The following is a 25,249-nucleotide window of genomic DNA, read 5'->3' as shown; positions in this document are numbered from 1 at the left end:
TGACGTGTTCTGTGGAGTGACGCTTCTCTATATCACGTGTTCTGTGGAGTGACGCTTCTCTATGACGTGTTCTGTGGAGTGACGCTTCTCTATCTGGCGTGTTCTGTGGAGTGACGCTTCTCTATCTGGCGTGTTCTGTGGAGTGACGCTTCTCTATATGACGTGTTCTGTGGAGTGACGTTTCTCTATGTGACGTGTTCTGTGGAGTGACACTTCTCTATGTGACGTGTTCTGTGGAGTGACGCTTCTCTATATGACGTGTTCTGTGGAGTGACGCTTCTCTATGTGACGTGTTCTGTGGAGTGACGCTTCTCTATATGACGTGTTCTGTGGAGTGACGCTTCTCTATATGACGTGTTCTGTGAAGTGACGCTTCTCTATATGACATGTTCTGTGGAGTGACGCTTCTCTATCTGGTGTGTTCTGTGGAGTGACGCTTCTCTATATGACGTGTTCTGTGGAGTGACGCTTCTCTATCTGGTGTGTTCTGTGGAGTGACGCTTCTCTATATGACGTGTTCTGTGGAGTGACGCTTCTCTATCTGGCGTGTTCTGTGAAGTGACGCTTCTCTATATGACGTGTTCTGTGGAGTGACGCTTCTCTATCTGGTGTGTTCTGTGGAGTGACACTTCTCTATATGACGTGTTCTGTGGAGTGACGCTTCTCTATATGACGTGTTTTGTGGAGTGACGCTTCTCTATGTGACGTGTTCTGTGGAGTGACGCTTCTCTATGTGACATGTTCTGTGGAGTGACGCTTCTCTATCTGGCGTGTTCTGTGGAGTGACGCTTCTCTATATGACGTGTTCTGTGGAGTGACGCTTCTCTATGTGATGTGTTCTGTGGAGTGACGCTTCTCTATCTGGCGTGTTCTGTGGAGTGACGCTTCTCTATCTGGCGTGTTTTGTGGCGTGACGCTTCTCTATATGACGTGTTCTGTGGAGTGAAGCTTCTCTATATGACGTGTTCTGTGGAGTGACGCTTCTCTATCTGGCGTGTTCTGTGGAGTGACGCTTCTCTATCTGGCGTGTTCTGTGGAGTGACGCTTCTCTATCTGGCGTGTTCTGTGGAGTGACGCTTCTCTATCTGGCGTGTTCTGTGGAGTGACGTTTCTCTATATGACGTGTTCTGTGGAGTGACGCTTCTCTATGTGACGTGTTCTGTGGAGTGACGCTTCTCTATGACGTGTTCTGTGGAGTGACGCTTCTCTATCTGGCGTGTTCTGTGGAGTGACGTTTCTCTATGTGACGTGTTCTGTGGCGTGACGCTTCTCTATGACGTGTTCTGTGGAGTGACGCTTCTCTATGACGTGTTCTGTGGAGTGACGCTTCTCTATATGACGTGTTCTGTGGCGTGACGCTTCTCTATCTGGCAGTCTGATGGGAGTTTGGTCTGGAAGAACTTGACTGGCCACACAGAGTCTTGACCTCAACCCCATCCAACACATTTGTGATGAACTAGAATGGCGATTACGAGCCCGGCCCCCTCCCCAACATCAGTGTCCGACCTCACAAATGACCTTCTGTATGAATGAGCAAAAATAGCCACACACACCCCAAAATCTTGTAGAAAGTCCCCAAAAGAGCGGAAGATGTTTTACTGCAAAGGAGGAACCGACTCCATATTAATGTCTGTGAATGGGATGTCGTAAAAGCTCCGGTAGGGGTAATGTGGAGGTGTCCCAATACCTTTGTCCATCTCGTGCATGTCTGCCAGCAGAGTTGTAATAGGTCGGATTTTCTACTAAGACACTGAATTAAAACAGATACAAATATTTATATATTGAAATGAATAGATCAAAAATGTAGAAATAATTTTTTGAATAGACTGTAGTGGTATATTTATATATATATATATTAAAAACAAAATAATAAAAAAACATATATTTTTTTAATGGATTATGATACTTTGTTAAATCTATGGTACAGATACAATAACATTGGGTTTATTTTTTCTTGGTTTGCTGGAATTATTTTTATGTATTTTTCTATTTATGTATTTTTCTAAATTAATGAATGAATTATTTTTATGTATTTTTATATTTCATTTTTATATTTTTTCTTTTTCTAAATTCATTCATTCTTTCTTTTTATGTGTATTAATTACATTCATTGTTTTTTAGTATTTTATGTTTTTTTTACGCTTCATGCAGCTCCTGGAACGGCAGTAGTTTTATTATATAGTCCTTACGGTGGAAGGGTCACATGTTATCGCTATAACAAGGTGTAAAGTACAAATCGATCTGTATTGAATACAAGTTCCTATGTAACCCTTGACTTTAGATGTGAATATAGTATATAGTGCCTTGTGCTGTCAGTAGCAGCCAGGACTCTATATCTGACCCAGCAGGCTCTGCGGCACTTTCCTATCTCCGTTTTAGGCTTGTATTGTGCGTTCTTCCCTCTGGATTTCCCGAGTGGATCACATGGTCGCTCTTTCTTCACTGTGTATCAGGTTTCACCAGGAAGACTCTCCAGACAATGTAAGCGTGTCCGTGACTTGCCTGTGACAGCACAGTCCACGCATGTGATTCCATACATAGATATAATTGGATTTTTCTTCTATTCTCTGCAGCTGCGGAGCTCCTGCCAACCATGGGAGGCTTCACAGGCCAGAGCGAGCTGTCGATCTCCCAGGGCGTCCGGATGATGTTTTATGTCTTACATCCAAATGAAACCTCCTTTGAAACTATAGAAGAAGTTCCAGATTACGTGGAAAAGGTGAGAACAGTTCAGACGGGAGGTGACGCAATGGCCGTAGGGTTTCGTCATGGACTGTAAGGCGAGGGGCGGTCAGCAAATAGTAGGTCGAACATTGAATGTTTACCACTGTGCAGAGGGAAGTCAGACTCGGATAATGGACATTTCTACGTATTTTACTCTCGTCATTTTCTACTTTGGAATTTTTTATTTTTAAAAGTTTAGGTTCACCTAGGTTGACCTACAATAATACATTAAGAAATTGCATAAGATAATTGTATTTTTTATAAGTTTTCCCATTATAAGTGTGGATGGTCTGATAATAGGGCAAGGCAGTGGTGGGACCCAATGTTGGACCGGCCCACCAGAGTACGAGAAGATCTTCTGGTGGGTCCAGGCTCGGTATAGATGAAGGGTGATTCCTCAGAATGATTCCTCCGATGGCGCCCAGGAGCCCCTGTCATCACCGGTGGGATGCGACTATTGTCCCGGAAGACCATCAGTGGGATACAATAAGATGGACAGGTCTGGATCAAGGTCTATGGAGAAAATATTATGTGGACATCCTCCTTTTTTCTGGGAAGTGAGACTAGCTAAGGAATATCAGACTGAATGTTATAAAACGATATACCGCCAAAATAATACCGATATATAGTGCCCTTGTAACGCGGGGTACTGGACTGGTTCCCCTTTTAAAAGAAGATGAAATAAAATCCAAACAGTTCAACTTTACTGAGTAAGCGGCGACACATTATGAGGCGAAAGCCTCTAAATAAATGTGCTGCAACGTTTGGCCGGGCTGTGCACCACACTCCCTCCCCCCCCATGTCACTCAAAGAATAAAAAAACAATAAAACTCACCTCACCGCTCCTCTTCGTCCCCTCCGGGTTCTCTAATGATTCTAGCACGGCTCATGCAAGATCCTGCTGCCAAACAGCGTCAGGGCCTGATCTGCAACATAGCTCTTCAACGTCACAAATTCTGCGTCGCATACAACATCCTGACGCTGCCCGGCATCAGTACATTGTATGGGGCGTGCTGGAGTGACGGGGGGACGCGGAGGGGTGAAGAGGACTGGTGAGAAGAGCATGAATATTTTTCATTAGTATTATTTTTAATTTAACTGCCCAATGGGGGGACAGGGGTTGGTCTGATCGGGGGGCCATTTATGAGGCCCATTGCAGGCCTCTGCCTAGCTCTGCCCCATAGAGCGAAACCTATACCAGCTAGGAGCTGGCGTATATTTCCACTATAATTCATGCCAGTTTTCTAGCATAAATTATAATAAATTTGTCGGGCAGTCTTGACCACGCCTCCTTTCCTTGAAGCCTCGCTTCTTTCCACAAAAGTGGCGAGGGTGGCACATAAAGGTCAAAAGTAGCAATTTGCACAGCCAATTGTGAATATTCGGCCCTTTTGTGACCTGGCGCAGACAGATTGATAAATTACCCCCAAAGTGTTATGGTTACTATGACTTTAAGAGGCATAGTATGCTTAAAGGGGTTGTCCAGGCTGGGGGCTGTTTAGTATAATGATGACCTATCCACAGAATAGGTCATCAGTATATGATCGGTGGGGGTCCGACACCCAGACCCCGCACCGAGCTGCTGTTCTGACTGCCACCGACACTAAAAGCTATGCAGGGGTCGTGCCGGAAGCAGGAGGTTCTGTACACTGCATAGCGGCTGCGCTGGGTTACTGCAGCTCTATTCACTTGACTCGGAGCAGAGCTGTAGTACTGCAGCATGACCGCTATACAGTGTATGGAGCCTTCTGCAACCGGCAATCTCACTACGGGACAATCAAATCACTACTCAGGTCCGCTCCTCATGAGCTCACTCTGACAGTAGGGCAGCCTTCCAACCTTGGCTCTGACTTTCAAGGGTTCCCGCAATGCTATCCCTCCCACTATTTACTCTAGTTCTGGACTGTTGAGTTCAGGACGGCACTACTAGGCCACACCTCAGAAATGCAGGGTAACTAGTCCTCACCGCAGTTACCACTCCGGCCCACCAAGACATGAATTCTCCTAAATCCCCAAAACAAACAACTATCCTCCCCCGGGTATGAGCACAGTACCGTTTGTCCGTCCACTGGCTCCCATACCAGGCTGACTATTTCAACAGCACCAGCAGACTCCCCACAGCTAACCCCTCTAGGTTGATGGTATTCTTCAGCCACCCGTGTTTCAGTGGCGGCCTACACGGTACAACTCTAGACTTACCCCCTACCACTGATCATCAACCCAAAGACCACTGGTGGTCACTTTGATAGCTCACTGTCCACTCTATGACACTTGTTCCGGATCTTGCTTGACAAAGCAGCCGTACTGCTCTCCGCTCAGAGACTCGCTCACCCTTGGCATGCGACCCCTCTCCTCAGCTCCGCACAACACCTCAGTCACGTCTCCCGACCTCTGGTCCACCACCTCTTTATCTACTGCTTCCAGTCCCCCACCTCTCCGCAGAGGGACAACAAAATTCCACTGGTGACCAGGTACCTGTCTATCACTACACTGACCTCCAACACTCCGGTCTAGCACAACACGCGGTAAGCTCACACTCCTTTAACTCCTTAAGGACCAGGCCTTATTTTTTTCCTCCCCGCCTTCCAACAGTCATAACTTAGCCATATGAGGGCTTGTTTTTTGTGGGACATGATGTATTTTTCAATTGCACCATTTTTGAGTGCATTTATTATATCGATTAACTTTTATTAGTTTTTTGCAAGGGAATAAAAAAAACAAAACAGTTAAACCAGCAGTGCTTTTCGCGTTTCAAATTTACGCCATTCACTATGCGGTGTAAATAACATGTTACCTTTATTCTATGGGTCGGTACGATTACGACGACACTAAACATGTATAGTTTTTTATGTTTTACTACTTTTGCACAATTGAAAAACAAAAATAATTAGTTTTTGCATCGCCGCATTCCAAGAGCCGTAACTTATTTATTTTTCCGTCGTTGTAGTCATATGTGGGCTTGTTTTTTGCGGGACGAGATGTAGTTTTCATTGGTAATATTTTGGAGTTCATTGGACTGATTAACTTTTACGTTGTTTTTTTGAGGGGGAAATGGAAAAAGAAAGCAATTTCGCTGTTGTTTTTGTGTGTTTCTTTGTACGGCGTTCACCCAGTGGTTTAATTCATGTGTTATTTTTATTGTTTGGGCTGTTACGATCGTGGCAACAACATATATGTGTTCTAGTAGTTTGGAATAAAGTGGTTTGATTTTATTTTTACTGTAATCTTTTATTTTTTATTTTTTTTATTAAACTTTATTGTACTGTTTGCATTTTATTATTTTTTTTAGTCCCACTTTTTTTTTTTTTTTTTTAGATCGCAGATATAATGTTTTGGTATACTTAGTATACCAAAGCATTATTGCCTGTCAGTGTAAAGTCTATTAGGCCATGATTTTGGCACAGCCTAATAGGCATATAGTCAGGGCCGGCTTGGGGGGCTTTGTTATGCCCCTGGCTGTCAAGGCAACCCGTCGGCGGACGGCATCCGCGTTTGTGGGCTGCCGATGGATAACAGAGGGATCCCTCTCCCTCCGTCAAACCACTTAAAAGCCGCAATGGCCATCAACATTGACATTTAAGGTGTTGAATACCCGGGGGTGGAGGTTTCTGCAATCCTAGCCGTTGCAGCGGGTTCCAGACAGTCATTCACAGCCGATCTCCCGCGGTGATCATGTGGGCACATCTCCAGTTCTCGCACGATCACAATCACGTACATGAATGGCGGAATGTGCGAATGGTTTCCTTTCCATGCCGTGTGTGTATGTGATTATGCGCTAAGGTGTTGAATGGCGCCAAACCTTCTCCTTATATCAGCTCTCACTGTCCTACAGAACAGGTTGGTGGAGCAGCGCATTAGCTTCACCACGTTCCGTCCCCAGCCAGTATCAGACTCCTCCTGAGCCTAGTCCTCTGTACCTCCCCCTGTCACTGTCCCCCAAAAAACTCTTATCCCTTTGCTCTCATGACACAGGTGACGGTGCTGCGGGGCACCGCGGTCTGTCATCCAGACGACCTATGAAATAAAACATATACAGAGCAACACAACACATATACATATATACACATTACAGTGAACCCTCCTTACACTGTAATAATACCGCCATACACTGCTTAAAGAATGGCGCTATACAATGCCCAGATAAAAGTGCTCAGATCCTGCGTTTTCAAGCCAAGAATCAGAGACTTTTAGTGTGTGGTGGAGGCCGTTGGGCATTTGCCCCTTTACCGTGTCTATAATCCTGCCCTGCAGCTTCCCTGCTGTGATATCAGGACATATTCTTAAAGATATTTGTCTACCTATAGAGATGTAGCAGAGCTGAATTTGTACTAGGTCGCTGAATTAAAGTAATACAGTAGATATACTTGCAGTCATGTGAAAGAACAGAAAACACATTGTGAAATCATCATAAGTACTGCCGAATAACAAACCGTACTACATTTATATACAGCTATGTGAAAAAGTGTTTAACCCCCCCCCAAATGCCCCCTATTAGTCAATATTTGTCACAATGAGTAAATCAGCGCTCAATCAAAAAAGTAACTGCCCTTTAGACTTTATAGATTAAGCACGGCTTTACTGCAGCCAGTCCTAGTGTAAACGCTGTATATATTGTCTACCATGACAAAGTAGTAGTCACTACAAAGGACACTGTGCCAGGACCGAAGGAAAAAAAATAAAAAATAATAATTACATATATATTAGTGTGGAATGAGTTACAATGGAGACCCCATAAAGTTCAAGCAAGACATGTTAAATGTCAGTGGTGTAGACAAGGGAAATGGTGAATGTTTTTTGTAGTGTTATAAATGGGGGGTAACACGGACAACTCATCCAGAAAATTATACAATGTACAGAAGAAAATCTAGGGAATTACAGCTCTCTCCATGATGGTAACTGCAACTATTCAAGAGTAACATCAGCGTATGTTCTATGATGCTAAAATACACCTGGATGATCCTCAAACTATCTGGGAACAGGTTCTATGGACAGAGAAGTTAAAAGTGGACTACCCAGTGACAGAGTGTGGAGGTGGTGTAATGGGAAGAAGGATGACCCAGACCATGGACAACTTGATATTATTGAAAAAATAGAGATTTATGCATTGTACCAGAACAGTCTAAAATGGGTTTTCTATAATATAACATAACATTAAAGGCCTATCCATTCCCTATGGACTAGACTATAATAACTATAATACTGTACCATTAATATTAGAATATAACTACTATAATTCTGCCCCCTATATACAAGAATATAACTACTATAATACTGCTCCTATATACAAGAATATAACTACTATAATCCTTCCCCTATATACAAGAATATAACTACTATAATACTGCCCCTATATACAAGAATATAACTACTATAATACTGCTCCTATATACAAGAATATAACTACTATAATACTGCCCCTATATACAAGAATATAACTACTATAATACTGCCCCTATATACAAGAATATAACTACTATAATACTGCTCTATATACAAGAATATAACTACTATAATACTGCTCCCTATATACAAGAATATAACTACTATAATACTGCCTCCTATATACAAGAATATAACTACTATAATACTGCCTCCTATATACAAGAATATAACTACTATAATACTGCCCCTATATACAGGAATATAACTACTATAATACTGCCCCTATATACAAGAATATAACTACTATAATACTGCTCCTATATACAAGAATATAACTACTATAATCCTTCCCCTATATACAAGAATATAACTACTATAATACTGCCCCTATATACAAGAATATAACTACTATAATACTGCCTCCTATATACAAGAATATAACTACTATAATACTGCCCCTATCTACAAGAATATAACTACTATAGTACTGCCCCTATATACAAGAATATAACTACTATAATACTGCCCCTATATACAAGAATATAACTACTATAATACTGCTCTATATACAAGAATATAACTACTATACTACTGCTCCCTATATACAAGAATATAACTACTATAATACTGCCTCCTATATACAAGAATATAACTACTATAATACTGCCTCCTATATACAAGAATATAACTACTATAATACTGCCCCTATATACAAGAATATAACTACTATAATACTGCCCCTATCTACAAGAATATAACTACTATAATACTGCCCCTATCTACAAGAATATAACTACTATAATACTGCCCCTATCTACAAGAATATAACTACTATAGTACTGCCCCTATATACAAGACTATAACTACTATAATACTGCTCCCTATATACAAGAATATAACTACTATAATACTACCCCCTGTATACAAGAATATAACTACTATAATACTGATCCCTATATACAAGAATATAACTACTAAAATACTGCTCCTATATACAAGAATATAACTACTATAATACTGCTCCCTATATACAGGAATATAACTACTATAATACTGCCCCTATATACAAGAATATAACTACTATAATACTGCTCCTATATACAAGAATATAACTACTATAATACTGCTCATATATACAAGAATATAACTACTATAATACTGCTCCCTATATACAGGAATATAACTACTATAATACTGTCTCCTATGTACAAGAATTTAACTACTATAATACTGCTCCTATACACAAGAATATAACTACTATAATACTGCCCCTATATACAAGAATATAACTACTATAATACTGCCCCTATATACAAGAATATAACTACTATAATACTGCTCCTATATACAAGAATATAACTACTATAATACTGCTCCTATATACAAGAATATAACTACTATAATACTGCCCCCAATATACAAGAATATAACTACTATAATACTGTCCCCTATATACAAGAATATAACTACTATAATACTGCCCCCTATATACAAGAATATAACTACTATAATACTGCCCCCTATTTACAAGAATATAACTACTATAATACTGCCCCCTATATACAAGAATATATCTACTATAATACTGCCCCTATGTACAAGAATATAACTACTATAATACTGCTCCCTATATACAGGAATATAACTACTATAATACTGCCCCTATATATACAAGAATATAACTACTATAATACTGCCCCTATATACAAGAATATAACTACTATAATACTGCTCCCTATATACAGGAATATAACTACTATAATACTGCCCCTATATACAAGAATATAACTACTATAATACTGCCCCTATATATACAAGAATATAACTACTATAATACTGCCCCTATATACAAGAATATAACTACTATAATACTGCTCCCTATATACAGGAATATAACTACTATAACACTGCCCCTATATACAAGAATATAACTACTATAATACTGCCCCATATCTACAAAAATATAGATGATTATGTGTCCTGATCTATTAAGTATCTGTAGGTCCATTGATCACACAACGTGACAATCACAATGACGTTTCTTGTATTACGCTGCTTTTCATCCCTTTTCTTTTGCAGGCGACTGTTTACTTCATGATTATGCTGGTACTGGAGGTTATAACAAGCTGGGCTTGGAAGGGTCGACCACTCCGAGTTAATGATGGACTGACGTCCCTTTCGGCAGGAGTTTTGTCTCGTCTGCCAGAGTAAGTGAAATTGCTCTTGTGGTTGGAAAAGTCTTATTTTAGTCACTGAACTGGAAGGTCTGAGGAGTCTTACAGCCAAGGATGCTTCATTCCAGAGCATTTTAGTTCATATAACAATTTAATTGGAAATTGCAGGCGGTGCACAGTCCTAGCGTGATGTGGATGACATAATCTGTAATATTCTGGATTACAGGTACTTTAATGGTATTTTAAATAATACCGACAGTAAATTCATGACAATTTACTGTAATTGTAGTTTTATGGACCTACCAAGAGTGAATTGCTTCTTGGCAGATGATCGGTATTGAGGGACGACGCTCACAGATTTATTAGTGGATTCGGATTTTCGGCAAATAAAAGCAGAACGGCCGGGTGGTGGGGTCAATCTGTAGATTCCTAACAAAACCTGTAGAATTTTTTAAAATTAAACGGGTCTCTGCCATTGTGCCCATGGGATCAGGGCTGGCCTTAGGATAGCTTGTGCCCCATGCAAAATAATCTCTCAGTGCCCCACCCCATCATTAAAAAAAATGCGCCATAAAAAAATTATAATGCCCCTTTAGTGCCCCCATACAGTATAATAATAATATTTAATAATATAATATATTACAACCCCTTCAAGGACACAGTAATTTGTCCTCTAATTGTGCCCACAGTATTATGCCACCTGTAGTACCCCTACACAGTATAATGTCCGCTTAGTTGCCCCCACACAGTATAGTGCCCCCCTGTAGATTTTGCCATACAGCCTCCCTGTAGACCGTGCCATAATCACCCACCTCGTCTTTCTAGATCGTGCCATACAGCCCCCCCCCCACCTCCCCCTTGTAGACAGTGCCATACAGCCCCCACCTCCCCCTTGTAAACAGTGCCCCCAAACAAAAACAAAAATTTTACTCACCTAGGCCTCGTTCCCATGACGAACTGAGCTGCTCCACAACGGGATTCTTGCGTCGGCTGGCGTGATCCTGTAGCCTAGTACAGAGTTTCCCAACCTTTTTGGACTCGAGGCAGCACTGGAAATATAAAATTTCGCAACTGGTGAAGATCACCTGTCTCACTGGGAAATTGGGTCAGGGGACCACATTGGTGTACACCACCGGTTGGAGCTAGAATGAAATAGGGATGGGAAAGGGGAAAAGATGTGGTCTAATGTGAAATTAATAAATAACCTTTATTGATTAACATTAAAATTTATAAAAGTTCATTGGTGCAAACTGGTATGTGTGAGTGACCCCCAAACTCACATACCATTAACCCGAAATATGGTGTAAATTGAGTGAGATCACTAATTTATTTTAAAGCGATTCCACCAACGCTAATGTTCCATTAGAGTGCAATAATCGCTGCACTACAATGGGAATTAGAATTCAAAATAAACGAATGGAATCAAGTTGACAGTGTCAACTGATTAAACTGGTCCGTGCTGGACAAGTGGGCTCATATAATGATTGCTGCACTGTGGTATTGACAGGCAGCTGGGTGGACTAAAATAGCCCTACACTGACTAAATGGGTATGCATGAAGTGAACCACATGCACACCCTGCGTTTTTGCTGCGTTATTGATAGACAGCAATCAACACTCAAAGATTGAGTGGTTGAGTGATTTCACTTAGTGTTAGATACAATGTTTGTCACCATTGTTTAATTGTGGTGCACACTTAGCTGAACTGTGAATAGGAACCGTTGATGGTTATTTTTATTATATGTATTGAATTTGTAACCCTCCGTTTTTGTGGCTCCAGATGGAATAAAGTGAAGTCCAAATACCGGTTCAAATAATATGTCAGCTAAGAATATAGGCTGTGCTGGAACGTAGTTGTTACTGTTATTGCTGCGCTGTTGGACCAGCAAGCAGCTAATTGAAGTCAGAGTGAGCCCTACAGTGACTAGATGAGCAGTGGTGATCGAACCACATGCACATCTAACGTTACTCCAACGTTTATTATAGGCAGTTAATTATCGAGTGCGCCTTCACATCGCTGTCTGCCTGGGGAGCAGCGATGTAGAGAGCGATTGTGATATGCGCCACCACCGCTGGAGAACCCAGAAGTGGTGAGCTACATTCGCTCACTGAATCGTGTCAGTTGCCAGAGCGATTATTAAATAAGTCCTCTCCACTGACTCAGTATGAAGGCTGAGTGAATGGGTATGATGGTGAGAGCTCTGGTGCCGAGACCCCACAGCCTCGCTACACCTCGCCTGAGGTCTAAGCCCGTGGGTGAGGATTCACACCGGGAAGATCGTACAGGGGTTACTGGTCGACTGACCATATGATAGCGGGAGGTGGGAGAGATATGCCCCGGCTTTTCAGAGTAGGGCAGCAAGACACGCTGTAATTAATATAGCGCACTGAAGTAGCTGACAGTTGTCAGCTGTCAGCCGTGTTGTATAGCGTGGTCTGTTATGAGCTGAACAGAAGCAGCTCTGATTAATTGTAAGCACCAATGAATAGTGGATATAGCACCCGACGCGCGTTTCGCCAGAATTCTGGCTTCTTCCAGGGGTGGGAGGCCGCCATTAAAACGCCCTATAAATAGGGTCCATGTTAATTGACGGACTCAGGAACCAATCAGGGACCTAGGTCTCGATTGGTATAGTTTCAATGAAGTTCTCAAAATGAAAATCGCTAATAATTGCAAATATCATCACTAGGACACCAAAACCATCATGATACGACCAAAAACAGAGAATTATATATGCACAAAGAGATGTATATATATGAAGTAACAAAATAAAATGAAATAAAATGAGATAAATGATACGTAAATCCCGTAGTTGTAGTGATGGAGTAATCATACAGCAAAGGAGTTGAAAATTGTTATATGTGTAATAAATACACAAAAACACTTACAAATGTTAATGAAAGGATGTAAATATGATATAGAGGGTATATATTAATGTGGACATTTAACCGGTGTTTTAAAGAAAACATCCAAAGCCAAAGTTTTCATTGAGTCCAAAAGGACTTACTGTTTTCATATTAAAAATCCATTCGCTTTCCTTTTGCAAGAGTGCCTGATCTAAGTTGCCTCTTCTGATGCCCAAATGTATTACACACAGGGCCCAGCCTTTAAGAGTTGTCCAGTTGGAATTATGTACATTCCCAAAATGTCTGGCTATTCGGGTTGGGTTAAATGGCTTATTTTTAGTTCTGCAATCTTGCTCATTTTTTGCAAAATTAATTATCGAGTTGATGTGTTCACGAATCCGTATACGCAGCTCTCTTTTGGTTTTCCCAATATATTTGAGACCACATGGGCATTCAAGGCAGTAAATCACTCCAGGGGTGGAACATCTTATGTGGTCAGAGATCCGATGGAGGATACCAAAGGCATCCACAAACTCTCTCTTGTCCACTAGTACCCGACAAGCTCTACACATTCTGCAAGGATGGAAACCAGGATTGAGTACTGAAATATTCTTACTTTTTCTAGAGAAATGGCTCTGAACCAAGATATTTGAAATGGTTTTACATTTCCTGTATCCCAAGGAGACCCTGCTGGTGAGTAGACTATTGAGTACTGGGTCACTAAGTAAAATGTTCCAGTGACGGTTTAGAATGAGTGTCATTTCATCCCAACTGTCATTATAATCAGTGACAAATCGTGGTTGGGATCGTTCTGTATTGACCCTTATTTTGGGGGTCAATAGAGTTTCCCGATTGGTCCTCAGTGCCCAATTGTAGGCTTTCTTGATGTTCCTTTTACTGTAATTCCTGCATGATAGCCTGTTCTTTAGTTCTGCTGCCCTTGTCTTAAAAAGCTGGAAGGTGGAGCAATTTCGTCTAAGCCTCAAGAATTCTCCCTTTGGGATGCCTTTAATAGTATTAGCGGAATGAGCACTTGTTGCATCCAGAAGGCTATTAGTGGCTGTTTTCTTGCGATAGAGGTCCGTCTCAATGGAACCGCGCTCGTTGGTAAAGAGCCTCACATCCAGGAAAGGGATAGACTGATGGTCATATGTTAAGGTCAATTTGAGGTTAAAGTTATTGGTGTTCAAAACTTCAATGAATTCTTCAAGTTCTCCAGAAGAGCCATTCCAAATGAACAGTATGTCATCTAAAAATCTGCGCCAGATATTAATCCTGGACGTGAATTTCTCCATCTCGGGACAAAAAACGTGACATTCTTCCCACCAGCCCAGATATAGGTTGGCAAAGGTGGGTGCCACCGCTGCTCCCATGGCTGTTCCTCGTAATTGCAGATAAAATCTGCCATCAAAGAGGAAATAGTTGTGTTTCAAGATAAATTTGAGTGCACGTAAGACAAAATTTTTCCGAGATGGATTGTAGCCTTCCTTTCTTTCCAAGAAGAATTCTACTGCTGCACAGCCTACCTTGTGGTCTATGCTCGTATAGAGGGACTCCACATCGCAGGTGGTGAGCCATTCGTCTACCTCCAGGGAACTACCATTCAGGTCTTTAAGCACCTGCATGGTATCCCTGGTGTGGGAAGGTAACTGGTATACCAGTTCTCGTAGTTCTTCGTCTAACCAGTGATTGCATTTTTCGGTCAGATTACCCACACCAGAGACAATCGGCCTCCCTGGGGGATTAAGAGGATTTTTATGCACCTTTGGAAGGAGGTAAAGTGTTGCAATCCTGGGGTACTGTACCTTCATGAAGTCCCTCTCTTTAACAATTATGGCTCCTTCCTCAAAACCTTCCTGAATCATGTCGTTGTATTCTTTAAGGAATTGTTCAGTTGGGTCACCCCAAAGTGGGCGATAACAGGCTTTGTCAAGAAGTTGCCTTTTAGCTTCCAGTAGATATTTTTCTTTCGACCAAATGACAACATTGCCCCCTTTATCGGAATTTTTGAAGACAACGTCATCCCATTTGCGCATATCCTGGAGTGCCCGTTCTTCATCTGGACTAAGATTGTGAGATGGCCATTGCTTGGATAGTGACAATAAGTCCTGGGATACTAGGTCAACAAAGACTTTGATTGCCGGGCAACCTTCCAAAGAGGGCATGGACAGGGTTTTGGACTTGATTTTAGATCTCTTATGGGGAGTAATAAGGGAACTGGAGTCACCCTCACATTGTTGGGTAGGGTTTTCCAACAACAGTTCCTCTAGGTCTCCCAGTGTATTAATTTCTACTTCTGATAGGCAATCCAAGTTGGCGGTATTGGACTGTTCCCCATCAGTGATTTTGGTTTGTCTGCTGTACATTTTTTGATAGAATAGTTTCCGCCCAAAGAGATGGAGATCCTTGATTACGGTAAATTTGTTAAGTTTAGTGGTAAGGCAAAAATTAAAACCTTTCTTAAGGACTGATAATTGAGGGCCCGTGAGAACATGACTAGAGAGGTTGATGACTCTCAGGCATTCCTCACTAGGATTCACATTGCTGCAGCTCACTTTTTGTAGGGTCTCTGAGACTCCTTCCTCCATTGTTGTGAGCCCCTGAAGCCCCACCTCCCTCTGTCCCGTAAAAAAGGCACCTCAGTAGTGACGGTATGAGTGTTTCTATTGGGGTTTCTATTCCTACTGGGTTGTCTACCCTGATTGGGCTGTGGATCTGTGTCCGAGTCCGATATATCTGTCCCATCTGTGCCTGTGTCTGAAAACTCATGCGGATCCAATAGCCAGACATTTTGGGAATGTACATAATTCCAACTGGACAACTCTTAAAGGCTGGGCCCTGTGTGTAATACATTTGGGCATCAGAAGAGGCAACTTAGATCAGGCACTCTTGCAAAAGGAAAGCGAATGGATTTTTAATATGAAAACAGTAAGTCCTTTTGGACTCAATGAAAACTTTGGCTTTGGATGTTTTCTTTAAAACACCGGTTAAATGTCCACATTAATATATACCCTCTATATCATATTTACATCCTTTCATTAACATTTGTAAGTGTTTTTGTGTATTTATTACACATATAACAATTTTCAACTCCTTTGCTGTATGATTACTCCATCACTACAACTACGGGATTTACGTATCATTTATCTCATTTTATTTCATTTTATTTTGTTACTTCATATATATACATCTCTTTGTGCATATATAATTCTCTGTTTTTGGTCGTATCATGATGGTTTTGGTGTCCTAGTGATGATATTTGCAATTATTAGCGATTTTCATTTTGAGAACTTCATTGAAACTATACCAATCGAGACCTAGGTCCCTGATTGGTTCCTGAGTCCGTCAATTAACATGGACCCTATTTATAGGGCGTTTTAATGGCGGCCTCCCACCCCTGGAAGAAGCCAGAATTCTGGCGAAACGCGCGTCGGGTGCTATATCCACTATTCATTGGTGCTTACAATTAATCAGAGCTGCTTCTGTTCAGCTCATAACAGACCACGCTATACAACACGGCTGACAGCTGACAACTGTCAGCTACTTCAGTGCGCTATATTAATTACAGCGTGTCTTGCTGCCCTACTCTGAAAAGCCGGGGCATATCTCTCCCACCTCCCGCTATCATATGGTCAGTCGACCAGTAACCCCTGTACGATCTTCCCGGTGTGAATCCTCACCCACGGGCTTAGACCTCAGGCGAGGTGTAGCGAGGCTGTGGGGTCTCGGCACCAGAGCTCTCACCATCATACCCATTCACTCAGCCTTCATACTGAGTCAGTGGAGAGGACTTATTTAATAATCGCTCTGGCAACTGACACGATTCAGTGAGCGAATGTAGCTCACCACTTCTGGGTTCTCCAGCGGTGGTGGCGCATATCACAATCGCTCTCTACATCGCTGCTCCCCAGGCAGACAGCGATGTGAAGGCGCACTCGATAATTAACTGCCTATAATAAACGTTGGAGTAACGTTAGATGTGCATGTGGTTCGATCACCACTGCTCATCTAGTCACTGTAGGGCTCACTCTGACTTCAATTAGCTGCTTGCTGGTCCAACAGCGCAGCAATAACAGTAACAACTACGTTCCAGCACAGCCTATATTCTTAGCTGACATATTATTTGAACCGGTATGCAATCACTGGTTAGACGAAGAACTACGAGAACTGGTATACCAGTTACCTTCCCACACCAGGGATACCATGCAGGTGCTTAAAGACCTGAATGGTAGTTCCCTGGAGGTAGACGAATGGCTCACCACCTGCGATGTGGAGTCCCTCTATACGAGCATAGACCACAAGGTAGGCTGTGCAGCAGTAGAATTCTTCTTGGAAAGAAAGGAAGGCTACAATCCATCTCGGAAAAATTTTGTCTTACGTGCACTCAAATTTATCTTGAAACACAACTATTTCCTCTTTGATGGCAGATTTTATCTGCAATTACGAGGAACAGCCATGGGAGCAGCGGTGGCACCCACCTTTGCCAACCTATATCTGGGCTGGTGGGAAGAATGTCACGTTTTTTGTCCCGAGATGGAGAAATTCACGTCCAGGATTAATATCTGGCGCAGATTTTTAGATGACATACTGTTCATTTGGAATGGCTCTTCTGGAGAACTTGAAGAATTCATTGAAGTTTTGAACACCAATAACTTTAACCTCAAATTGACCTTAACATATGACCATCAGTCTATCCCTTTCCTGGATGTGAGGCTCTTTACCAACGAGCGCGGTTCCATTGAGACGGACCTCTATCGCAAGAAAACAGCCACTAATAGCCTTCTGGATGCAACAAGTGCTCATTCCGCTAATACTATTAAAGGCATCCCAAAGGGAGAATTCTTGAGGCTTAGACGAAATTGCTCCACCTTCCAGCTTTTTAAGACAAGGGCAGCAGAACTAAAGAACAGGCTATCATGCAGGAATTACAGTAAAAGGAACATCAAGAAAGCCTACAATTGGGCACTGAGGACCAATCGGGAAACTCTATTGACCCCCAAAATAAGGGTCAATACAGAACGATCCCAACCACGATTTGTCACTGATTATAATGACAGTTGGGATGAAATGACACTCATTCTAAACCGTCACTGGAACATTTTACTTAGTGACCCAGTACTCAATAGTCTACTCACCAGCAGGGTCTCCTTGGGATACAGGAAATGTAAAACCATTTCAAATATCTTGGTTCAGAGCCATTTCTCTAGAAAAAGTAAGAATATTTCAGTACTCAATCCTGGTTTCCATCCTTGCAGAATGTGTAGAGCTTGTCGGGTACTAGTGGACAAGAGAGAGTTTGTGGATGCCTTTGGTATCCTCCATCGGATCTCTGACCACATAAGATGTTCCACCCCTGGAGTGATTTACTGCCTTGAATGCCCATGTGGTCTCAAATATATTGGGAAAACCAAAAGAGAGCTGCGTATACGGATTCGTGAACACATCAACTCGATAATTAATTTTGCAAAAAATGAGCAAGATTGCAGAACTAAAAATAAGCCATTTAACCCAACCCCAATAGCCAGACATTTTGGGAATGTACATAATTCCAACTGGACAACTCTTAAAGGCTGGGCCCTGTGTGTAATACATTTGGGCATCAGAAGAGGCAACTTAGATCAGGCACTCTTGCAAAAGGAAAGCGAATGGATTTTTAATATGAAAACAGTAAGTCCTTTTGGACTCAATGAAAACTTTGGCTTTGGATGTTTTCTTTAAAACACCGGTTAAATGTCCACATTAATATATACCCTCTATATCATATTTACATCCTTTCATTAACATTTGTAAGTGTTTTTGTGTATTTATTACACATATAACAATTTTCAACTCCTTTGCTGTATGATTACTCCATCACTACAACTACGGGATTTACGTATCATTTATCTCATTTTATTTCATTTTATTTTGTTACTTCATATATATACATCTCTTTGTGCATATATAATTCTCTGTTTTTGGTCGTATCATGATGGTTTTGGTGTCCTAGTGATGATATTTGCAATTATTAGCGATTTTCATTTTGAGAACTTCATTGAAACTATACCAATCGAGACCTAGGTCCCTGATTGGTTCCTGAGTCCGTCAATTAACATGGACCCTATTTATAGGGCGTTTTAATGGCGGCCTCCCACCCCTGGAAGAAGCCAGAATTCTGGCGAAACGCGCGTCGGGTGCTATATCCACTATTCATTGGTGCTTACAATTAATCAGAGCTGCTTCTGTTCAGCTCATAACAGACCACGCTATACAACACGGCTGACAGCTGACAACTGTCAGCTACTTCAGTGCGCTATATTAATTACAGCGTGTCTTGCTGCCCTACTCTGAAAAGCCGGGGCATATCTCTCCCGCCTCCCGCTATCATATGGTCAGTCGACCAGTAACCCCTGTACGATCTTCCCGGTGTGAATCCTCACCCACGGGCTTAGACCTCAGGCGAGGTGTAGCGAGGCTGTGGGGTCTCGGCACCAGAGCTCTCACCATCATACCCATTCACTCAGCCTTCATACTGAGTCAGTGGAGAGGACTTATTTAATAATCGCTCTGGCAACTGACACGATTCAGTGAGCGAATGTAGCTCACCACTTCTGGGTTCTCCAGCGGTGGTGGCGCATATCACAATCGCTCTCTACATCGCTGCTCCCCAGGCAGACAGCGATGTGAAGGCGCACTCGATAATTAACTGCCTATAATAAACGTTGGAGTAACGTTAGATGTGCATGTGGTTCGATCACCACTGCTCATCTAGTCACTGTAGGGCTCACTCTGACTTCAATTAGCTGCTTGCTGGTCCAACAGCGCAGCAATAACAGTAACAACTACGTTCCAGCACAGCCTATATTCTTAGCTGACATATTATTTGAACCGGTATTTGGACTTCACTTTATTCCATCTGGAGCCACAAAAACGGAGGGTTACAAATTCAATACATATAATAAAAATAACCATCAACGGTTCCTATTCACAGTTCAGCTAAGTGTGCACCACAATTAAACAATGGTGACAAACATTGTATCTAACACTAAGTGAAATCACTCAACCACTCAATCTTTGAGTGTTGATTGCTGTCTATCAATAACGCAGCAAAAACGCAGGGTGTGCATGTGGTTCACTTCATGCATACCCATTTAGTCAGTGTAGGGCTATTTTAGTCCACCCAGCTGCCTGTCAATACCACAGTGCAGCAATCATTATATGAGCCCACTTGTCCAGCACGGACCAGTTTAATCAGTTGACACTGTCAACTTGATTCCATTCGTTTATTTTGAATTCTAATTCCCATTGTAGTGCAGCGATTATTGCACTCTAATGGAACATTAGCGTTGGTGGAATCGCTTTAAAATAAATTAGTGATCTCACTCAATTTACACCATATTTCGGGTTAATGGTATGTGAGTTTGGGGGTCACTCACACATACCAGTTTGCACCAATGAACTTTTATAAATTTTAATGTTAATCAATAAAGGTTATTTATTAATTTCACATTAGACCACATCTTTTCCCCTTTCCCATCCCTATTTCATTCTAAATATAAAATTTCCTCAGGGCACCCCTACCAAAAATTGTTTTGGGAAAGACAGAAAATGGCTAAAAACAAGAACTACACTCGTAGGGTCTGTTCACACTCGTTTTTTGTAAGGCAAAAAAAATCTGACTCAAAATTCCTTCAGGAATTGACAGCGTTGTTTGACGTATTTTTTTTTTTTTGCGTTTTTCTTAAGCCGTTGAAGCGAATGCGAAAGACGCAGGCGAAAAAGGTCCAAACGAGTGACACAGGTATTTTCCGGCTATTATTCATTTCAATTGGAGGTCAGAGGTGGAAACCACTTGAAGACCACACAGCCCCCTTGTAGATAGTGCCACACAGCCCCCTTGTAGATAGCTCCACACAGCCCCCTTGTAGATAGCGCCACATCACCCCCTTGTAGATAGCGCCACACAGCCCCCTTGTAGAGAGCGGGACACATCCCCCTTGTAGAGAGCGCTACTCAGCCCCCTGTAGAGAGCGCCACTCAGCCCCCTGTAGAGAGCGCTACAAAGCCCTATGGTAGGGAGTGCCACACAGCCCCCTGATAAGGAGTGCCACACAGCCCCCTGGTAGGGAGTGCCACACAGCCCCCTGGTAGGGAGTGCCACACAGCCCCCTGGTAGGGAGTGCCACACAGCCCCCTGGTAGGGAGTGCCACACAGCCCCCTGGTAGGGAGTGCCACACAGCCCCCTGGTAGGGAGTGCCACACAGCCCCCTGGTAGGGAGTGCCACACAGCCCCCTGGTAGGGAGTGCCACACAGCCCCCTGGTAGGGAGTGCCACACAGCCCCCTGGTAGGGAGTGCCACACAGCCCCCTGGTAGGGAGTGCCACACAGCCCACAGCCCCCTGGTTGGTAGTGCCCCACAGCGTTGCCGACTCTGTGACCGGGGATTCCACTCCAGGAGTAGCTCCTGTCGTCTGTGTCCATTTATGGACAGTGACATAATTGGCTTCTCCTGGAGTGGAATCCCAGGTAACAGCGTCTGCAACGCGGGTCCAGGGATTCGCTTCAGGAGTTTCTCTTGATGTCACTGTCCATATAAGGACAGAGATATCAAGTGGAGCGCTCCAGGAGCGGAATCCCCGGCCACACGGGGATTCCGCTCCTTCAGCGAGCTACAGTGGCGCTAGTAGATAGCAGAGCAGGGAGATACCTCCCTGCTCTGCTATAGTGCCTTCGCTACCGTTGTAGCAGCTGCAGTGGCTGCTAGCGGCGCCACCGCCCTCATGCCCGATGACGCTGCTAGCAGCCGCTATGGCTGCTACAGCGGTAGCAAAGGCACTGAGTGAAGAAGCGCCCGGGCGGAAAGTCGACTGCTGAGTCGCCGGGCCTGGGCGTTTCTGAAACAAGCAGAGGAAGGGAGCCAGCATAGCGCCCCCTCCCACCTGCTGGAGTGATGCACCCTGTACGAAGGCACAGGTCACACACACCTAAGGCCGGCCCCGCAGTGATCATTGGCAGGAGGATGGCAGTAACACACAACTGCACTCCCGCCGCACCTGCGAGGATCAGGGAAAACCCCAATCCCAGCAGTTGACTAAGGCATTATTCACACGACAGGGTTCCGAGTGTTGACCGATAAAAACGGCCATTGTGGTTCGTTATTCTCGGCCGTTTTGCAATGTTTCCGTTCCGGGCTGTGCTTCCGTATTTAACGGACAATTTTTCCCTGTCCGTTTTTCAAAACGGACAAATTTTATTTGTATACATTTTGTCACACATTTCCCTCTGTAGATAATGCCACACACTGCCCTCTGTAGATACTACCACAGCCCCCCTGTAGTTAGTGCCACATAGCCCCCTGTAGGTAATGCCGCACAACCCCCTGTAGGTAGTGCCACACAGCCCCCTGTAGGTAGTGCCACACAGCCCCCCTTATAGGTACTGCCGCACTGCCCCTTGTAGGTAATGCCGCACAGCCCCCTGTGGGTAGTGCCACACAGCCCCCTGTAGGTAGTGCCGCACAGCCCCCTGTAGGTAGTGCCATACAGCCCCCTGTAGGTAGTGCCATACAGCCCCCTGTAGGTAGTGCCACACAGCCCCCTTGTAGGTAGAGCCACACTGCCCCCTGTAGGTAATGCCGCACAGCCCCATGTAGGTAGTGCCACAGAGCCCCATGTAGGTAATGTCACACAGCCCCCTGTAGGTAATGCCACACAGCCCCCAGTAGGTAATGCCACACAGCCCCCCTGTAGGTAATGCCACACAGCCCCCCTGTAGGTAGTGCCACTCAGCCCCCCTGTAGGTAGTGTTACACAGCCCACTTTTATATAGCACCCCCCATAGACCCATAGATGGCACCCACCTACCTTCTTGTATATAGTGCCACTGTAGGGGACCATTCCAAGAGAAAACCCTGACTTCTATGTCAATATATGGAGAGTGAAGTCAGGGACTTCTGGATCGGAATCACCGGCCATGGCCACAACACATTGTGCGTTAACTGGTATGAGCTGCAAATATAGCCCCAGTGTTGACTAGGAGACATTATTGAGACACCCTAGAAGTGACCTTGCATCTAGAAGGACAGCAGGTCACTACTGTGGTTTAGCAATAGGGATTGCAAAGGTTGGCATTGTAGTTAGGCCCTCATGCCGCTTAAGGGAATATTATGAAATGTGCAATGATACAATTGTGATGTAATGTTTGTGGATCCCGTTCTGGCTGATGTATGTATGGTTCCCTATGTATGGTCAACTATGTATGGTTCCCTATGTATGGTCAACTATGTATGGTTCCCTATGTATGGTTCCCTATGTATGGTCCCCTATGTATGGTTCCCTATGTATGGTCCCCTATGTATGGTTCCGTATGTATGGTCCCCTATGTATGGTCCCCTATATATGGTCCCCCATGTATGGTCCCCTATGGGCTTTGGAGATGTGTTGAATCCAGGGAAAGATTAAAAGGAGGTCGGAAGGGGAAATTACCCCTAGGACTTCTCCATTTCAACCATTTCGGGGCATCCACCACATAGTTTCACAGACTTGGCTATTTGATTCAAAGAAAGGCAAAATAATAACCTCCAGGACAATTGTGGCCCCACACGGGGAAATCAAACCCTTCCTGACCCCACAAGGCAGTCGGATAATTTCCCTGAATGAATTATAAGATTCTTGCCTTATGGTTCTCACTACCATTGTGCTGTCATTGTATTTGTCATGATGACCTCTTGTCAAAGTCAGACTGGGGTCCCCTGAGCCCACCAGAGGGAATGATTCTGAGGGCCCACCCACCATCTCTACAGAATATGTGCACATCCACTTTTTGTTATCATTGTATACACAGGACATATCGTCAATAAGGTCTAAAAGATTATTTGTGACCCACCCATAAGAAATAGACCCTAGTAGCAAGTGATTGGCTTCCAAGTCAGCTCCAAATGGGGTTGTCTTCTGCTAGACCTTTTGGGATCCATTACTGGGTCAGTGTCTGGACACACCGAAGGATCCCGTGGTACTCTGGTAGGCCAGTCTGACCCTGGTGAAGCATTCTGACTACTCTAAGGCTGAATTCTCACTGCATAAAAGCAGACAGCGTATCCGCTCTGTACGCCTCAGGGAGTTCCAGGAACGAAAAATCCCACCAAACTGTGGTGCAGTTTTTCGCCTGGCATGTCCGCTGCGGAAAACGGCAAAATTTAGCTTCCGACGTTTCAACCCAGGAGATCGCTGCAACATGTGATTGGCTGCAGCGGTGGTCACATGGGATGGAACAAATGTCATCCACACACTGCGTAAATAGTAAGCGGAAAAAACGTTTAGAAATTGACCTGCGGTGCGGAGTTTTATTTTGTAGCGCGTCAATTGTATTTGCGTAATCGCTGCTTATTTCTTGCAGGTTTTCCCCATTGAATTCAATGAGAAGGTAAAACCCGCAACAAATCGCCGCAAAAAAGCAACTCAGAAAAGAAAAAAATCTTATACTTACCCAGAAGTCTGTGTTTTTTCCTCCAGGCCAGGCTCCTGGGATGACGTTTCATTCCATGTGAACACCGCTGCAGCCTGTGATTGGCTGGAGCGTTCAAATGGGATAAAACTTCATCCCAGGAGCCTGGCCTGGAGGAAAAAACACAGACTTCTGGGTAAGTATAAGATTTTTTTCTTTTCTGAGTTGCTTTTTTGCGGCGATTTGTTGCGGGTTTTACCTTCTCATTGAATTCAATGGGGAAAACCTGCAAGAAATAAGCAGCGATTACGCAAATACAATTGACGCGCTACAAAATAAAACTCCGCACTGCAGGTCAATTTCTAAACGTTTTTTCCGCTCACTATTTACGCAGTGTGTGGATGACATTTGTTTTATCTCATCCACTTTGCTGCTACTGTATTTGCTGCGGATTTCCCGCAACTAATTCCGTTGCAGAAAATCTGCAGTATTTTCGCAACGTGTGAACTGACCCTTACTGTAAAGAATCTTTTCCTGTTTCGGTGATTAAAGCACTTTCGTCTACATGCGAAGAATGTCCCTGGGCCTTTGAAGGGTGTCCTCTTTTTCAGAAGGCAAAAACCTACAAATTCTGACTTCAACTCTCATCCACTGTTCAGCCGGAACCACATGTATTAATAGTATATTTGGCTGTTGTTGC

General features: G+C 43.3%; 1 protein-coding gene across 2 annotated transcripts in view; it reads left to right on the top strand.

Annotated features, from left to right (window-relative positions):
* Positions 1-2,357: 2,357 nt before the first annotated feature.
* AGMO (alkylglycerol monooxygenase) overlaps positions 2,358-25,249 on the top strand; it is a 191,295-nt gene continuing 168,403 nt past the window's right edge. The window contains exons 1-3 of one of the 2 annotated variants that reach the window (XM_075828774.1): positions 2,358-2,481; positions 2,574-2,719; positions 10,186-10,313. In XM_075828774.1, coding sequence (XP_075684889.1) covers positions 2,594-2,719; positions 10,186-10,313 — 254 coding nt within the window. In that variant the 5' untranslated portion in view covers positions 2,358-2,481; positions 2,574-2,593. The remainder of the gene's footprint in view (positions 2,482-2,573; positions 2,720-10,185; positions 10,314-25,249) is intronic. The other variant, XM_075828773.1, reaches the window with a different exon arrangement.

This window comes from Rhinoderma darwinii, chromosome 5 (genome assembly GCF_050947455.1).
Source record: "Rhinoderma darwinii isolate aRhiDar2 chromosome 5, aRhiDar2.hap1, whole genome shotgun sequence".
In the NCBI taxonomy this organism is placed as follows: Eukaryota; Metazoa; Chordata; class Amphibia; order Anura; family Rhinodermatidae; genus Rhinoderma; species Rhinoderma darwinii.
This window is presented reverse-complemented; position numbering and strand designations above follow the sequence as displayed.